The 19958-nt window shown below is 40.6% G+C and overlaps 1 protein-coding gene across 1 annotated transcript in view; it reads right to left on the reverse strand.

Annotated features, from left to right (window-relative positions):
* tnrc6c1 (trinucleotide repeat containing adaptor 6C1) overlaps positions 1 to 19958 on the reverse strand; it is a 95523-nt gene that overhangs the window by 34338 nt on the left and 41227 nt on the right. The window contains exon 4 of the mRNA XM_036561522.1: positions 13400 to 13720. Within this exon, the coding sequence (XP_036417415.1) occupies positions 13400 to 13720 (321 nt within the window). The remainder of the gene's footprint in view (positions 1 to 13399; positions 13721 to 19958) is intronic.

A 19958-nucleotide genomic window follows, 5' to 3' on the forward strand; every position in this document is an offset into this window, starting at 1 on the left:
GGGCTAATAATGCACTACAAACACGCTAGCCATGATACACTGATACCACACAATACAACATAATACAAATATGTCGTACCGTACATGCTTAGTAGCCAGTCTTATAACGTCACTTTATTGTGCAGGAGCGTTAACTCCAGGCCTCAGACTGAAGTATTAGGAAACTGAGCATTAGGAAAGACATACAGTCGCTACTGGGGGAAAACCGAGTATCTCTAAAATGGTATTGTTAAAAACTGAAAACACGTCCAAACTTTGAATGGGAGTTAATGGAGCAACATTTTTTTGGATACATAAAGAGCAGCTGGCTTTTACAAAGTGTGTCAAAAAAGGAAAAAAACAGCACAAACGCAAGGTTTTGTCCCGACAGTGACAATATAACGGCTATAGTCAGTTATCGAGACTAAAGGAAATACTGTACTAGGCGCAGAGGTTCCTCCAGCAACAGTTTCAGCAGAGCCCTGGGGACGGACGGCAAGCGGAACCAGAACAGGGCCTGCTTTCACTCCTGCTAACAGGCTAATGATCATGATCAACACTCTGTTACATACTCTCAGCCCGCCTGTGCTCCACAAACACTCATTACAAACCACTGCTATACATCTCTTCAGGTTCTATACCTGAGGTCAAGTTTTGAGCTCATTTTTTATATTGTATGTGTTAAACCTGTCTTGAATTTACAGAGCTCGAATGATATACTACACCAGAGGTCACTAACAGGCGGAGTCCGGACGCAGACGCTGTCCTATGCGGACCTGGACCTATAACCGATAAACTATAGATAATTATTTAATTTCGACAGGGTGGTCCTATTTTAATCGGCGTAACATTTCTAGTCATTGCAGTACCGGTTCAGCGGCCCGGGAAACTCACAGACCAATCGCATGCATTGTAAATAGCACACATGACACTACTCAATCAGCCAATCAGATCTGTGCATTACGAGAAGCACTGAGACTCGAGTGAGTGACGCACACACAGGGGAGGGATGAGGCAAGACACAGCAGTCAGAGAAGAAAGTGAGTCAGAGGGGGGTTATTTCACATGGCGTGCCCTAAAAGAGAAAACTGGCAATGAATGTTGTTGAAATGTTACTGAACTGTACTTTATTTGATTTGACATTCAGTTGTTGACTATATAAGATGTTGATAAACCTTCTAGGCTACTTTAGTAAACAGTATATGGCACTGAATCATGATGCAAGTTAGACAATGATGTTCCGGACCTTTGCTTGAGGAAACTTTCTCTAACTCGACCTTATTGAACTGTAATTAAATACCCCTGTACTACGCAGTTTGGCCGAAAAAATCAGTATTCACATGTGGCACATTCAGTACATTGCGATATTTAACACGCACACATACTCTTACACATGCTCTTTAACATACTGTCACTGCAATTTAATCAAACAAGCTGCAGTTTCACCAGATAGTTTTCAGACACGCAGTGTAGCTTTGCTTTCACAAACTCCCGCTGCAATCTGATCATGTGATACCGTCCTTCCTCTGAGGAGAGTTTGTGAACAATCACAGCAACCACAGCATGGCAGAAGAAGCAGATAGCTAATTTTTTCAGCCTTAAAAAGGTGAAAACTTGGGTCCTGTTTTGTCTGGTGTGCAGTTGCCTTTAGCCAGCTGCAGTAGTCTTTCTTTGCTCCCTTCTTCGGACTAAACAGGTCAGAAACTCTACCTGGCTCTACACTGCCCTTTGGTGGAGTAGACTTCAGGCTTTAGACTTCAAGTTGAAGTTTACTGAAGGTCTCTGCATATGAGTCAAAAAGTCATGAGCTTGGTCTGTATGTAGACTCAAGACATACTGAAAAAAAAGGAAACTCCACTGTTAGCTTGATGCTAACATAAAACGGAAATTTATTTATACACACCAGCAGAAATTAGCATTATTGTCACGGTTTCCACATAAAGCACTGTTATATTCTGATATGTATAGCATGTCCATGATGAGTATATGATAAAGCACAGAAAATGCCTTATTTATGGTACTACACTAAAGCAGTATGTTCTTTAGTATTTTTGACAGTATTTTCCTTATTTCTGTCATGTATTATTTTATTTATACACATATTTATACTGCTATTAAAAAATATCACTCATAGCAATATTGTAATAATGCTGTAAACTGTAATTATTGTGATAAAAATGTTTACACTGTCCATACGAACAAAACTTAGCAATTTAGCAATAAATTAAGTGATTAAAAACTCACTTATTAGCCATTTCGATTTGAAACAATTTCGTCAGATTGATGCTCATAACCGAAGCATATTTAACATTTCAGATATGGATGTTAATGGGTTAATGGGAACTGTACAGCCAAGCCAAGAACAGTCAAGAAACCTATATTTTCAAGAAAACAGCAATATAATCACAATTCAATATTGTGCCTATAGTGCACAGCACTTGAGAACAGCACTTTACCACCTGCCACTTTAAAGCCACGACAACCCCCCACCAGAACGTGCTTGTGAGTTCACATGCACATCCGCACACTCTCACACAGTACAATAGCAGCACTGTGTGAATGTGAAGGGGGGGCTTTGCTGACGCCGGCGTTCGGTAGTTACAGAGGGGATTGGGGGGTGGGGTGGTGCAGGGGGGGGTATGGGGGCGCTGTGTGTCAAAGAGGCTTATGCAACCACCCTCAGGCTTTAGTTTAGCACCACGCTAGCTCCAGCCCCCAAACCGCCCCCCACAAACACAGAGGATATGACGCACATCAGCCCAGATGCCATCCAGGACTTGCAGCCACCAGCAGGGGGCAACGCATTCAGAACCGTCCATTAGATACAGAAACAGAGGGACATGCACACGCCTCCCAGCTGATGCCCCTACTGATAAAAAAAATAAAACAATATTCTAATATTAACAGAAAACCTCTTCCCAATCATATCACAGTATCTGATGTTAAAGTTGTCATAAAGTTAATAATTTAGCATCAATAACATTAATAAGTTTGAGTTTGTTTCAATAAAATGATAAGTTTGCTTTAATGAATGAATTTAATTGAATCCATGTTTTAATAAAATGAATGTTAGCACTGATGAGGTCAATAATTTAGCATTTGTATATTCAATAACTTAGCAATACTAAAGTAAACTCAGCATTAATTAAGTTAACTCGTTAGCATTAACAAAATGAATGAACCCATGCTTTAACGAATCGAGTAAGTTAGTAATAAAAGTAATACATTAGCATTAATAAATTCGGTTAGCTTTGATAAAGTTAATGAACTCATATTTTAATAAAATTAATGTTATTTATAGGGTTAAGTTAGCATTAAAAAATTCAATAAGTCAGGAATACTAGTCAAGTTTAAGCTAATTATAATTAAGCGTCAAAAAATAAATAACTATTAATAAAGCTCATAAGTCAGCATTAACATTTTAGCATTAATACAGTTAACATGGTAGCATGAAGGAGGTTAATAAGTTAGAATGAATAAAGTTAATAAGTTATTATAATAAAGTTAACAAGTTAACATTATTTAAGTGAATGAACCCATGCTTTAATTAGGCGAATAAAATTTTTGTATTAAAAAATAATATATTAGCATTAATAAAGCTCATGAGTCAGCATTAAAGTAACATGTTAGCATTAATGAAGTTAATAAACTGAATGAATAAAGTTAATAAGTTAGCACCAATCAAGTTAAAAAGTTAGGATTTAATTCATATTTAATTTCTAATTACATTTTTGATTTTTTTAATTACATTCAGCTCCTAAACTGCTCTACTGTTATTTAGTCCTCTCATTTCAGAGCTTTACCAATTAATTTTTAGACCTAAAGGCTCCAAAAAGAGAAAAATTAAGCCTTATATACTTCAGTTCCTACAGAGAGATGCTGGATGTACTGAGTAGTTCCACTGCAGTTCTGGTAGTTTTATAAGCCATTACTTTTGCACTTCTGCTCAAGCTTTTTTTGGAATGGTGCTTTTATTTTTACTGCAGTCAATATTTTAATACTTTTCCTGGAGGACGGCTTCAGGATACTCTACGGATAACTTAATACTAATATCACAAATCTTTAAAAATCACAATCTGCTCAAGTGTTGTGTGCGGAGATCAAATTTGAGTAGCGCTATTATTTCCAATAGACTATCACAGCGATTTGAAACTCAGTATATCAATATATTGTAGTCTTAATCAATCAATCAAATAACAAAAGGAGCAACAGCTTCCAATTCAAGTGAATGTTACTAATGCATTGCTGGAGGCTGACACATCAGTGAAGACACCGCCACGTGCAAACGTTCAGCCTGCACTGAGCAGGGGCAGATTTCGAAGGATATAAAACAGGATGTAAACACTGCAGTGCATCGTTTGTCAGAGCTCCAAAGTGCCAGTGGCAATTCTGAGTGACGGCGAAGGAAAGACTGGACGAAGGAAACGCAAAACAAACAGTGCCGCTAAAGCCAGGCAGTCGCTGCGAGGCGTTTTCTTTACCCGCGTGCAAAGAGTGCGTTTTCCTGCCTGCAAGGCGTCCCTGGAGACTGCTGCTGTTTCCTGGATCTGAATGTTTGAGTGCTTACAATAAACAATATATTAACACTTCTCTGTTTATTTGGCAGCACGAGCCACAGTTGCTGGCGGCGACCACAAAAACAAGCTGTAAATTAAATATGAATTATTTCTGACTCATAGCTCATTGAAACGAGTGGAGAAACTGTGTGTAAAGCACAGATTCTAAACTTTCAATCCAGCCAGCATTTGTATTAGCAGAAGAGGCGATATTACATTATGATTTGAATTTGATAATTTTTTCACATCAATACAGAAAGTAAATTTGATTTAGCATATAATGTCATACCTAATAACGTGCATAAAATGAAGTGTAACAAATTAAGTGGAAACTCGTCTAAGCCTTGTTGTCATCTACACAAACCTTTATGTGCTTACAACGAAAAGATATTAAAGAGCAATCTCACCAATTTTTCAAAATTCCTGCATAATTTAATGGGTAAGATGTAAACAAAGTCATTCAGAGTGGTTTGATGTGAAATACTTTACTGTAGACTCAAATGTCTTTACAGTGGTGGTGATAGAAACCAGGCGTCACAATGTCTTCAACAAAAACATAGCCATTTTTATTTACTATCTATAGCCAACAGTGAACCTACACATGCCTTTAAGTTTTAGGTTGAAAATCTTCTCAAAACTACCATAAAACAATGTCTCAGACATCAGGCAGTGCATTCATAACCATTTCACGTAATAACTTTCTGTAAGGCATTGAACTCTTCAGATGTCTGGTTCCTGTCACCACCACGGTGAACAATTCTGACTCTGTTAGTTTCTCTAGAACAGAGCATCTCACACCAAACCGCTCTGAATGACTTTGTTTACATCTTAAACATTTAATTACGCAGAAATTAAAGAGAATTCCCCTTCATTTTATGACCAGTAAAAAAACAAGCCAATGCACTGCTTTCAAGCAATCTGGTGTCAACCCTTTAATTAGCTTGCTGTCACTGACACTGCAACGACCCGCAGTACAGCAGCATCGTCTCTGGGGAACAAGACCGCGGATGGTTTTAGCCACTGAGGGATGGCTCTGTGCCATTTGTGTAATAAAGAGGAAATCCTCTCCATCGGACGTCTACTGGGGTCCCCCTGAGCCTGGGTAGACTGCATAAGGCTGGATCAGTGCCAGCCAACAGGTTTGCACGGCCACAACGGGGACAAGAACACAGTGATGTAAACAGCCCGGAAAATGACCCATAATCCCCCTTACCGAGCCTCGGTGCACTCAACAGTGCAACAGGCCACAGGAGAACATGCTATGGGTGGGATGCTTAACGATATGTATCGAGATACAAGTGTTGTGTTTAAAAAGAAAAAGCCTGAGAAACTTTTACAATAAGGTTTTAATATTCAAACACAACTTAAAATACTGTATAAGACAAATACAATTAGATGATGTCATAATGGGCTGCCATCCAATCAGCTACTTGGTAATATGTGGTTTATATCGTTTTTATTCACTGGTTGTTGCTGTTTACAGGCTCAAAATCTCAAAATCTGTCTTTTTAATTTACACAGTTGTTTAGAGCTCTAGACAATACTGACAATAGTTAGATTTCCTGCTATAAAATGTGTGATACTGGGTTTTCTACAGTTCTACTTAACACAGACCATGATCTTCCTAAAAGTGGTAACCATCAACGTACAAAAGCCCCTGCGCAGCTGTCAGAACTGGGAAAAACGGGTTTGTTCAGCCTTGACCATTCGGGTCAAGATGTACTGGTCTTTGTCACGAGCGGCAAACATAAAGTAGAGAGAAAGTCATGTATAGTAGTCTCACTGTAAGCCTCTGCGCAAGAGCAAACAGCGTATTGGACTGTTTACTGGCCCAGACGTGTTCCTCCATTCCATAACGACACAGAAACTGTGGCGCGACGAGAATAAGCGCAAGCAGACACGAACCCTAAGAGCTATGATCCCATTCACATTTTCTCATTCAAAATGCCAGTTTGTGACATAACATGAACAAGTATCTCTGCTTTGTTAGATCACATTCTTTACCTATCAAATAAACGCAACAACAGCATTCAGAAACTGCGTCATTAACAGAAACAAGGAGAAAAAATAGCACTTCTGTGCATCGGCCTTACAGAATTTTAGGGGCAAAAACATTTCTTCAAATAACTTCTTAAGAATTTATCTTATTTTCTTAAATATTTTCTTAAGAATGATTCTAAAAACAAGTGGTATTCTTGAAAATATTATGTTCTTAAATGTTTTCTTAACCTTACGATAGCCTCACTTGTTTTAGGCTGTAACACTTGACAAGTTAAGCATTAAATTTATTAATTTATCCACTCTTGGCCATCCTCGTCCCTTGCTTTCTGCTGTCATCCCACAATAACTGTATTTTTGCAATGAGGATTTTTTTCCCGTTCACTATTTCTTTCACCATCACTTCTAGTTCTTGTGTGCTAATTTTTTTAAACACTTGCCTTTAAGTTTTTCCCCCATTTTGCTCCTCTGAGCAGATTAAACGAATAATGGAAATAAAAGTTAATAGAAACTCTAATTGTATCTTGTCATTTATGGTAGAAGGTAAAATGCAACGTAGCATTCATAAAGAAAATATTTCTAATCTTTAAATAATTAAAATAAGAAAATATCTGAGAAGTTTTTTTTTTTCAAGAATTGCATTTAACAACATTCTTACAAACTTTTTAGTGTTTGTCTTAAGAACCTTTGCATGTTTTTTCTTAAGAAAGTTTCTGTAAATCCGGCCCCAGATCAGTATCAGTCGATAGTCAAGGTTTAATATCAGCAGTGATAACGGAAAAGAAACAGTGGTTGGTGTTGCGTCATCTGTACACAACCAAAATCACACAGCACGCAATGTTAAGAGAGCAGAGGAGTGTTCAGTGGGGTGAACGTGCGGTCCAGACATGGTCCACACTGGAGCTGCCATGTGACAGAGCAATGAAAAGAGAGAGAGAGGGAGCGAGAGAGAGAGAGAGAGAGAGAGAGAGAGAGAGAGAACTGAAAAAAAGAGAGAGAATTAAACCAAAAGAGAAAGAAAGCCAGAGCGCAGGCACAATGAATGCAACCACTGTGCTGCTGGTGGCTTCGGGCAGAACTGTGGGTCATTCGGCTACATTCCAACAGCTTCCTGTAAAACACACACAAACGGCAGGGCAGGGAGCTCCTGTTACGAGCCGAGTTCCTAATGAGCGTTAAGTAATATTCAGCGGAACCACAGCTCAGCACACGTGTGGGTTCCAAACACAACTTCCAACAGAGTCAGTGAGCGAGAAAAAAAACACTTGTATCTCTGGGACAGTATTTTTTCAGGCATTCTCAAAGGAATGTTTCACAAGAAAAGATCCAATATACACAATTCTTAACTTACCCCAGATTTAGTCGATCGGCCAAGACACGTTTGGAGCCCAAATTCTGCTTTTTTTAGTTTGGTGCTGGAGCTACAAGGTTAACTTTGCTAACAGACACTAGAAGTCAAGTCACCCAAATCTTTTCCGTAAACATATCTCCAAAACTTCTCCCAACTCTCTCAAACCGCGTCCTAGTCTTCATTAAAGTTATACAATATAGCAAAAATGTAATACAAGAATAGTTTTAGAAGTTTTCAAGATGCATGATGTGTCACAATACTTATTTTCATCTGTTAAGTCAAAACAAAGCAGTGCAAACTATGAATCCAATGATTTGTATTCAACATTACACATACTGTACTGTACAACATCTAATTAAACAGGACTAATTATGCTCTCTTTATAATCAAACATGCAGTTGAGATGTGTTTTTGTACTGAGCTCCACAATATGCTCAGAGATTAATACAGACATATGATGTCATTTATCATACAGCAATAAATACTGACATTCTGCCCAGCCCCACTAGTCGAACATGTTGAGGATGTTTGTTTTATAAATTACTGAGAACTAATTTGTATTACAGAAGCAAATCTTGTCTTGATCTGGGAATCTTATCTTGCAGCATCTTCTCAAGAAATCTTAACTCCCTCGATCGAAGTCGACAATCAACTGTCATGTGTGTTACCTAGCAACCGACTTTATGGTCACAGCTGAAATGTAATCCGAGTGATCAAGCCAGTTAGCCAGGCAGCTAGCGCTGGTTACCGATGTACAAAAAAGGTCAAACAAAACTAAAGAGCGGTAAACAAAGTTAAGAACATTGTGAGAGCGCTTTGTGCTGTTTATCAGAGCGTCGCCGCTCTCCAGTTTCAGTTTCCCCAAACGCTTTAGCCGAGTGCGCTAATGTTATTCCCCTAATAAACAGACACACTTGGGCTCTGTCTCCTTATTATTCACCACCGTCACTGTAATATTTAATCTGACGAGTTTTCGTCAACATTAACACATGAAGGTAATAAGAGGGGACGTGGAGATCAGGTCTAAAACAGTCAAGGTTTTCGATGTAGATAAACGTAACGTCATTATGCTGGTTATAGTGAACTATGCTGTCTGTCACTGCATAAAACAATAGAAACAGAAAGTTAAAACAGAAGTTAAGACAGCTCTGGGGTTGTCTTAAAGTTAGGACAGAATTTAGGATTTTCTTTTTTAGGATTTTTCTGTAATACTGTTTTTTTTATCTGGAGTTAATGGATAAGATTATGAAGAACTGTTGTTCTGTAATAGCTTCTGTCCTAAATTCAGTCCTAACTAAAGTTGTCATAGTGACTAAACAGATAAGATTTCAGACTTAAGAAGTTTCTGTAATATGGCCGCTGGTGTCTAAAGTCGAAATTCGACTCCTTTTCACATCATGCGTGTCAAGCAGGCGTATGGACACAGCAGATTACTGTTATTTCTTTGTATAAATAGCAGCTAATCTTGAATTTTCAAACTAATTACGTAACTGTATGCAAACAGAAATTGCCAATCTATTCTAGCATCCATGTGTCTGTATGAGCGGATTTTTCGGGGGTCTGAATTTGGCACAACACGATGTCTAAAGTGGCTGCTCGCTGCGTTCAGCCACACAATACGGTTCTGTTCATTTTTACAGTTCACAGTAATTCATACTGCGTCCTAAACCACGCTGACGACCTTAATGAAGACCTGGATGTAGTTTGAGTGTGCTGAGAAAAAGTTTACAGAAAAGATTTGGGTGACTATTCTTGTGTTTGGTAACAACAACAGCCTCTTAGCTCCAGTTTAAAACTTAAGAAGCAGAATCTGGACAGCGAGCATGTCTTGGCTGATCACCTCCATCTGGGGTAAGTGGAAAATTGCGTAAATTTTATTTAATTCCAAAGTAATTTTGGATCATTTCTGCTGGTCCATTCATCATGAAATGTTCACACAGCTGGCAACTTCAAATATTCGCAGCATGTTTGATATGTCATGGAGGAAATAAAAGCCAGTGCAGGAATGCTCTTTCGCTTTCTCTTCTTGAGCATGCCAGCTTCACTTCAGAAGAGCTGTGGCCTTGTCGCGGTGAGGTGAAGAGGTGGATAATGAGCACAGGAATGAAAAGAGATCATGTTGTTTACGAGCTCTGTACAGAACCGATCAGGTATCAAACCCTCAGTTTGTGCCTTTTGGAAAGACTGGCTGGAAGTGATGGTTATTTCTACAATCTGTTAACCCATCAGCTATTTAGATCAAACTACTAGGAGACGCATTGCAAGATGGTTGCTTTCATTTTAAAGGGCCCATATCGTACATTTTTTCCGTGAGGTGAACATATTATCTTTGTGTTGTTTTATGCACCAAAAACAGAATTCATTGTCCAGCTTCTCTTCATCCTTTAGAATTAAACTGGCTGTTTTTGTTACTGTGTCTTTGAGACGGATATAAGTGATTTATCACTGTTCTGACCGCCTCTTTCAAAAAGCAATCTGGGCTGAAACACACTGCCTGACTTCAGCATGACCAGGTGTGACTAAACAGCCGTCGGCAGAATAAACAAATATTTGTAAATTATTATAAATTGTAAATTAATAGTTTTTGTGACATCACAATGCAAAATGTTCATGTAAAATTAATCTAAAAAGTTTTTGCCGCTTATATATACACATATATTGCCCTCTACACTTCCTGTAGTGTATTACGATCTGTCAGAATGACCATGTTGATCATATGAAGATTACCGAGAATTACACAGTACTTTTTAAATAAAACAATAGAAGACACGTCGCCCCCTACACTTCCTGTAGTGTATTACAATCTGTCAGAATGGCCATATAGATCATGTGAGCATTACTGAGCATTATAGAATGCTTCTCTCATTGCTATATTTAAGTAAAAGACACATCAACAATACATATCAATATCAACCAATTTTCCACTGATGGCATCTTTAATTACATAGTTTGACAACTATTTGTAGCAGCCACTTTCTGCAGAGGCAACCCAGGGACCAATCAAGTGACCACATCGTTTTGGATCAGAGCTTTGACGGGTCCTGCCGATCAGGAGTCTCCATCTGAATCTCGCTTACTTACCGTAAGCTGTGAGTCACCCAGCCCGCTAAGCTGGGACACTGCCATGTTCTTGCTTTCTGCAGAAACGCTGCACTAGGCTGCCAAAGCCCACAAACAAATAGACTTTAGCATATGCTCACACGTGCCTCCCAAGACAGGAAGCAACCAGACACAGCTCAGCACAGGACGCTTCTCTTTGTTTCATTTGCTCGGCCTGCAAAATTACAGCAAAGATAACTTGCATTTGTAGTGCGTAAAGCAGCAAACCACACATGCGCAGGCAGAAACGAAATGTGTGGACAATGAACACCAAACAGGAGAGTGAACACGCCAAGAGTGATAACTGTAGCATATACCTTAAACGTGTATGTTTCCCAGTAGAGGAGTCTATCGAAGAACGTGGGTACAAACAGTGAATAAGTTTACATCATTAGACCTGAGGGCTTGACTTCAGCAGCAGCAGCTAAGCTAGTCAGTCAGAAAGTGCTTTAAGCCGCCACGAGTTGACCAAGCTCCAGATACAGGTCAGAAATGAGTCAATCCGAGGGCCAACGCTGACATGATTAGGTATAAAATGTATTGCAACTTTTAGGGAGCTGTTGCAAAGAACTAAGGTATTTATTCCACTGTTACCTGCTGCATGCTCCCCAATTTAGCTGAGAAGTATCTAGGTTAGCTAAGTAACATACTTTGACTGAGGATTGAGGTTCAGTGACAGGATGGTTGTAAAACAACAGAGAAAGTAAGACCATTTAAATCGAGTAGTTTAAAATCTCTCTCTCTCATATCTGAAGAAAAAATAGAGGACTGAATTATTTTCTCTTTTATTTTATCGCTGCTGTCGGAAGAAAACCACGTACATAAGACAAGACAAACATTGTCCATAAGACAAGTCCTTGAAAAAGCTTAAAGGGGAATTCCACCGAGTTTTAAAAAATGTACGCATAATACAATCACTGAGATGTAAACAAAGTCATTAAGAGTGGTGAATAACTTACAGACTCAAGATTTCTTTACAGGGTGGTGTTAGGAACCAGGGGTCACAATGTAATGTTGAGAATGGTAAAACAGTTTTCACTGGAGGCTATTTTGCCCTGTAACACCTTACATGTGTCTCTCCACCATTAATGGATTTGAAAAAGTATGTTGGAACCCAAAGTCCAACCCAAATTTCTGCAACAAGCAGTTTGTGGACAGAAGCTATTCATCACTGCTGTGCTGTTGTGAAAGTATGTCCCACACTTTGGACATACAGGGCATCTTTTAAATGAAACAACAGGAGTTATGTCGCCCCCTACACTTCCTGTAGTGTATTGCAATCTGTCAGAACGACTGTGTGGATCATATGAACATTATAAAGCATTACAGAGCACTTTATAAATGAGTGCACTTCCGTGCACACCAATGATATGCTCAGCAGTTAGGACCATCTGATTATTCAAGTGGTCATGTAAACAACATACAGATTTTTCAGATCAGATTAAGGCTGCGGAGACCTACATTTAGGCTCAGTACTGTTTTTTTAGCACGTTTACCCTTTCCGTGTTTATATGTCTGTACAAACATAAGCAGACTGAGGGTAGAACTGTCCCGGAAACAGAAAGCAGCATTTAACACCTGCAAATAGGCAGCAAAACACTTTTGAGGCGATGCTGAAACCAACTACATGCATGACAAGAGGTAAAATTTAAATACTCTTCATCTTCTACATGACGATTATTCATCTTTGCCTATAGAAAGACACCATGTTTAAACAAAACCGTATCAAGAACCCTGAATTTTACATTGCGTCCTTCTTCTTCTGTGAACGTATTGGTGGGTGGCAAGGCAGAAATCTGATTACTGCCTGACTCATGTCGACCCGGAGTTTTCCCATTATCTGATCACCAAAGTGCATGTAAATGCATTGAACAAATTGGTAGCTAAATCTGATTTTCTGCAGTTATCACATTATTAAGTCCATGTAAACAAAGTCAATGGATCAACAGAAGCGATATCGACCCTACATTTCATGTGTTTCATAATCAGTCAGAATGTGTGACCAGAGGTCAACTACAGCAGGAGGTACGGGCACTGCTTAAATCCTCAACAGCAGTAGAACTATAGCAGTTGGTCAAGAGCCGGTGATTTGTTTACAGTCCGGTTCTCAGCACAAAGGGCATAATTTCAATACAGCATTGTAAAAACAAGCATGAGCAAAAATGAGGAAAACTGCACCACCAAAACATCAAAGATCACAACTAGGCATCTGTGCGCAGCCTATCGGAGTAAGAGCGGGACTTACGCTATGCACTCAAAAGACGGGGCTTTTGCTCTGAACTTGCAAATTCTAGGGGTTGTGATTTCAATTTTGTTATCGAAAATCAAATTAAATCTTTAACTCAGAATCAAAAACTGAAAATCTGTATTGTTACATTTCACATCAGCACGTATGACAACCAGAACTGCGGCTGACCTGAGTGTGTTTGGCTGGAGAAAGGCTGTGTTGCAGGGCTGGCCGTGGATGGCTGTACCACGGCGGTGCTCCCGGCGGGCAGGGGCTGACCTCTCTTCAGCAGCTGCTTTTGCTCGTGCTGACGAAAACGTGGGGGCACCTCGCGGGGAGGGTAACGGAGCGCTGCCGGCTGCTGCTGCTGCTGCGGGGTGCTGGAGGGGGCGCGCTTTCCATTTCCACCACCAACTCCGCTGCTGCTGCTGGCTGAGGGCACAGATGGGTTGGTGGCGCTGGGGTTGGCAGGGGGAAGAGGGGCAGGGCTGGGCTTGGCAGAGTCTGGCACTGTGGGAGAATAAACGAGAGTGGGGTAAGGAAAAGGTAAACACTTTGATATCATTTTTTTTCTTTCCTAAATATCATTCCATCATCACTCCAAATAGCTATTCCTACTTTCTTATTATTTATTACTTTAAAACTGTGACGTCTTACATTTAGAAATGTACTGATGGGATAAACTGACGCATGAGAGAGAGAGAGAGAGAGAAGCAGACAAAATCAAGAGAGATAACAGAAAAAAGATGACAGAGAGAGATTGAGAAAAAGAAAAACAGAGAGTGAAAGGCAAGAGGAAAAAAAGAAATGAAAGAGGGAAGACAGAGGGGATAAGAGAGTGTGAAGAGAGAGAGAGAGAGAGAAAGAAAGAAAGTGCAGAGAGAAATAGAAAAAACAGAGTGCATGAGAGAAAGAAAGAAAAAGACAAATAAAGAAAGAAAGAAAGGGGGGAAGAAAGAAAAAAGGAAAGAAAAAGAATGGAGAGACAGAGAAAGAGAGAAAAAAAGGAGAGAAAGAGAAAGGAGACATAGAGAGAAAGGAGACAGAGGGAGAAGAGAGAAAGAATGAGAGAGAGAAAGAACGAAAGAGAAAAACTGAACAGAGAAAGATGGACTCGGTAGGTTTCTCTATAACAGAGCATTTCACATCAAACTACTCTGAATGACTGTTTACATCATCATCATTTAACTATGCAGAAATTTTGAAAAATCTCTGAAATTCCCCTCTCAGTGAAAAACACTGAAAGGTCTTGGTGCTGATGGGGATGAAATGATGGGATGAAATATTATATACAAACTAAAGGTTTTATCAGGGGCTCCTTCGGTTTCAAGGCAGAGATGTAATGATCTCAGCAGCTTCATTAAGTTGCTGCATCCATCACGACTCTGCTGAAACATACAGAACATCCGGTCTGCGTCGCTCGTCTACTGTCATAATGTTAACACAGCATCAGGGTAATGGGTAAGGGCCAGTAAAGGTCATAACTCAGCCGCCACAGCGCTGAATGTGAGCTAGTTAAACCCTGAGGCTCTGGTAGCGTAAGCTGCAGAAGGGTGAATGAGTACCACACGTTACATAACATCCAAACTCATATCGGGGGTCACGCTCCTCCGGCTGGGAGGAAGAACAGTCCTCTGCCCTGGAGGGTCAACACGGCACCACTACACTAACCTTCAGTCCACGTTCTATTTTCAGAAACGTACACATTTTCAGCTAAATCACTCCTTAATATATATTTTGAATCAGAAGCTGATTAATCAGAAACAAATCTTAAGACTGACAAACTGCAAATAGGGCTAAAATTGATTATTAATAATAATAATAATAATAATAATAGTAGTAGTTTTTGTTTATACAACATATTTCACAGATCCAAGATCATTGCACAAAATAGTAAGAGTAGAGAAAAGAGAACGTAAGAGTACACAAAACCTTAAAAAGGCATAAAGATACACATGAACAAAGTATTAAATAAAAGAAGACTGGAAACTAATGGAAAGAGCATAAAACAAGGTGTTTAAGGGGTTAAAGAGAAATGTTTGCTGTCTCAGAGTGGGTATGAAAAGTGTATGGAAAAAAAGAAAAGAAAAGAAAAAGATGAGGATGGGCTTCACATGGAGAGACATAACACATTTAAACAGGATCAGTTAAACTGTGTGCAGCAGTGATGGGAACTCTCTGCTGGTGCACTAGTACAGAAGTGAAGAGCACTACGAGCCCCAACACAGTCTGCATTAATCTAGCACAGTCTGCACAATCATAGCCTGCACTAACTCAACACAGTCCGCACAAACCTCACACGGTCTGCACTGAAATAACACAATTGGCATGAACCGCACAGTCCGCAGAAACCTAACACAGTCTGCACAAACACCAAAAATAACAGCCTGCACTAACCTAACCAACTCTGCACAGTCCGCACAAACCTAACATGGTCTGCACTAAAATAACACAGTCTGCACAAACCTAACATGGTCTGCACTAAAATAACACAGTCTGCACAAACCTATCAAACTCTGCATAAACACAGTTTGCACCAAAATAACAGTCCGCACAAACCTCACAGTTTGCACAAATTCAGTCTGCACTAAAATAACAGTCTGCACTAACCTAACACAGTCTGCACTAAAATAACAGTCTGCACTAACCTAACACAGTCTGCACTAAAATAGCAGTCTGCACAAACCTAACACAGTCTGCACCAAAATAACAGTCTGCACTAACCTAACACAGTCTGCACCAAAATAACAGTCTGCACTAACCTAACACAGTCTGCACAAACCTAACACAGTCTGCACTAAAATAACAGTCTGCACTAACCTAACACAGTCTGCACTAAAATAACAGTCTGCACTAACCTAACATGGTCTGCACTAAAATAACACAGTCTGCACAAACCTAAAGCCGTCTGCACAAACCTAACAAACTCTGCGTAAACAGTTTGCACCAAAATAACAGTCCACACAAACCTAACAGTCTGCACTAAAATGACAGTCTGCACTAAAATAGCAGTCTGAACAAACACAATCTGCACCAAAATAAGTCTGCACAAACCTAACACAGTCTGCACTAAAATAACCCAGTCTGCACTAAAATAACCCAGGCTGCACTAAAATAACACAGGCTGCACTAAAATAGCAGTCTGAACAAACCAAACACAGTCTGCACCAACACAGTCTGACCTAAGAAACTCTGCATAAACACAGTTTGCACCAAAATAAAGGGTCCACACAAACCTCAGTTTGCACAAATACCGTCTGAGCTAAAATAACACAGTCTGCACTAACCTAACAAACTCTGCACAAACATAACAGTCTGTACTAAAATAGCAGTCTGAACAAACCAAACAGTATTCTCTAAAATAACACAGTCTGCACAAACCTAATGCAGTCTGCACAAACACAACCTGAACTAACCCAACACCGCCTGCACTATATATGCACCTATCACAGTACACAATAGCTTAACACAGCCCTTTGCAGGGCACCATATATGCCACACCAACACAGCCTGCCGTTTCAACCACGAGCCAACGGAGCGTCCCTATTGGCTGAGAGATGATGAGTGGACAAGTTATATAAGAGCACAGAGGCCCTCTCTGGAGCGGTCACCAGCAGATGGATGTTATGGATTCCGCACGAACATGAACTCACATAGCTTGTGCATAAATTCTTGTAGGGTATTTCCACTTATGCAATGTTATAGCTGAATAATGTAATGTCTATTCTTAACCTCTGGAAGTAAACGGCCCTTATTTTTTCAAAACTAAACCGTTGTTGTAAAAAAGGATGTATTTGGTCCCCACAAGCACATAAATACAAAGACAAACATGCATTCATAACCCCCCCACCCCCACACCACCACCAGTTACAGCCCCTTTCCCTTTGATACGGAGCGCGCCCTGCACAGTCTCTGTACGAGCCAGCGGCCGTGACGCAGAACCTGATTAACTCCAGCTCAGCCTGCACAGGGAGGACGAGCATCTCTCTCTCTCTCTCTCTCTCTCTCTCTCTCTCTCCCATCTTTTCCTTGGACATATCATCTCTCTCTCTCTCCCCCCATCTTGTATCTCTCTTTTCTTGCTCTTATCTCTGTCCTCTCTCTCTTTCTTCTCTTTCTATTTTTCTCATCTCTCTGTCTCTCTATCTATTTCCCTCCTCTCTCTCTCGTTCAGTCTGTCCCTTTCCTCTTGCTCTTCTCTCCTTCTCTCTCATTCCTCCCGTTTCTCTCCCTTCTATTGCTCTCTCTCTCTCTCCTTGCCTCATCTCTCTCGCTCACCCCATCATCTCCATCTTCCTCCTTGCTCATCTCTACTGTCTTTCTCTCCTTCCTCTCTCTCATGCCAGTTCTCTCTCTTTCTCTCTCTCTCTCGCATTTCCCACCTTTTTCTCTTTTATACCATCTTTTCCTTGGACATAACATCCCCCCTCATCTTGTATCTCTGTTTTCTTGCTCTTATCTCTTTCGGTCTTCTCTCTCATTCCTTCTCTTTCTATTTCTCCCCTCTCTTGCTCAGTCTGTCTCTTCCTCTGGCTCTTCTCTCCTTCTCTCTCATTCCTCCCATTTCTCTCCCTCCTATTGCTCTTTCTCTCTCTTACCATATCTCTCTCTCTCTCTTTTCCTCATCTCTCACTCTCCCTATCATCTCCATCTTCCTCCTCACTCATCTCTACTGTCTTTCTCTCCTTTCTGTCTCTCATCCCTGTTCTCTCTCATTCTTCTCTCTCTCTCTCTCTGCATTCTGTCTGTCTCAGTGGACCCATTGTTCCTCCTGGTTATGGATGAGTTACAGGAAGCAGACAGGTCCCTTAAAGTAACAGTGGCAAAAAAATGAAGTAATGGAAGCTCATATACACCAATTAGCCAGGTGCCAAATGCCCAGCTAAATCATCAGATTTGCATTTGTTTAGATTAATTAATAATCTGACGTGGTGGAGGTGAGGTGGGGTAAGGAGTAAAACTGGGGGAATCTGATTTTTCACTGAACTGCTGCTTTAATGTTGGCCTGATTCTGTTCTGCCTCCTGACTTAGAGCCTTCTAGAAGCTCTTGTGGACGCAGCACGAGCTCCTCCAATCAGAATGCGGCGTCAGTAAGGGCAGGTTTGAGAGAGGGAGGGGGATGAGGGGGGATAAATACTCAAAGAGGAGTGTGTGTATGTGTGTGTGAATCCAATCCAGCTGCACACACACTCACAAACATCACACAAAACAAATCCCCCACCAATTACACTATTATTAGATCCATGTGAATAGAAAGGCTTTAATAGCTCTCCACTTTAGTGAGGCTTATTTTTAAGCGCTGTTTCAGTGATGAACCGTGATCATGTTTCTAAGTGTTGGCAGTAACATGGGAGAGGGAGAGGAGAGGAGTGGGGAGAGAGAGAGAGAGAGAAAGAGAGAGAGAGAGAGAAAGGGGAGAGGGATAGAGGGAGAAGAGAGAGAGTGAGGGAGAGGGAGAGAGAGGGAGAGAGGGAAACAGAGGGTGAGAGAGGGAGAGAGAGAGGAGAGCAAGAGATAGAGAGAGGGGGCAGAGAGAAGAGAGAAGGAGTGAGTGGAAGAGAGAAAGGAGAGAGAAAGAGGGGGAATGAGAGGAGAGAGTGAGAGAGAGGGAGACAGAGAAGAGAGTAGGAGATAGAGGGAGAGAGAAAGGGGAGAGGGGGGAGAGTGAGAGAAAAGGGGAGAGAGTGGGGAGAGACAGAGGGGAGGGAATGAGTGAGAGGGGGGAGAGAGAGAGAGAGATGAGACAGGAGAGAGAGAGAGAGAGAGAGATGAGACAGGAGAGAGAGAAGAGAGACAAGAGGAGAGGGAGAGAGGGAGAGAGAGGGAGAGGGAGAGAGAGGGAGAGGGAGCTCCTTTTAAATCTCCAGATTTGAGCGAATGGCCATTGTAAACAAACACTGCTACGCCTGCTGAGGCACTAACATGATTTTTATCAAACAAACAGACAGACGAGTGAAAACGGAAGCCAAACGCTGGAGGCACCACAATATCAGTCTTCATAAAACCGACAACGCAGAAGTGCACAACATGGCCAATCATGGACATTTCTGTGGGCATTTTAATCATGAATCAAAGTGTTTAAATAATAACGATCCATTTAACAGGCCAGTTTCTCTGACCTCATGGCTTTAAAGGAAAATCCTACCAAACAGTGTCATTCAGAGTGGTCTGATGTGAGACAGCTCACTGTAGAGAAACTCTCCCACTCAGATTTCTTTACAGTGGTGCTGATGGGAACCAGGGGTCACGATGTCCACAACGCAAATATAAACATTTTATTTACAATCCAAAACCACCAGTGGACCAGTGAGTTTTCATATGTAATGCTGACGACGGTAAAATAGTCCTAAATCTGAAAAAATATGTTTTCTTTGGGGACTATGTTGCCTCAACGTCCTCCATGTACACCTGCACCATGAATAGATTTTAAAACCTTCCCAAAATTAACATAAAACAGGCATGCCAGTCTCAGGCATCAGACAAAAAGCAGTGCATTCACAACAATCTCATACAATAACTTTTAGAGGTTTTAAAGTCTTCAGACTCAGAACAGAGCATTTCACATCAAACCACTCTGAAGGAGTCTGTTCACATCTTAACCCTTAAATTAAACTGAAATTTTGTTTTACAACAGTTCCGAGATAAACAAAACACTTTTATTTAATTCATTCATGATGGAGGGTTAAATACAAGGTGCCATGAGCAAAAGAGTCCCCAAAGAAAACCTATCACTATTTTAACCATCAT

This window comes from Colossoma macropomum, unplaced genomic scaffold (assembly GCF_904425465.1).
Source record: "Colossoma macropomum unplaced genomic scaffold, Colossoma_macropomum, whole genome shotgun sequence".
Lineage (NCBI taxonomy): Eukaryota > Metazoa > Chordata > Actinopteri > Characiformes > Serrasalmidae > Colossoma > Colossoma macropomum.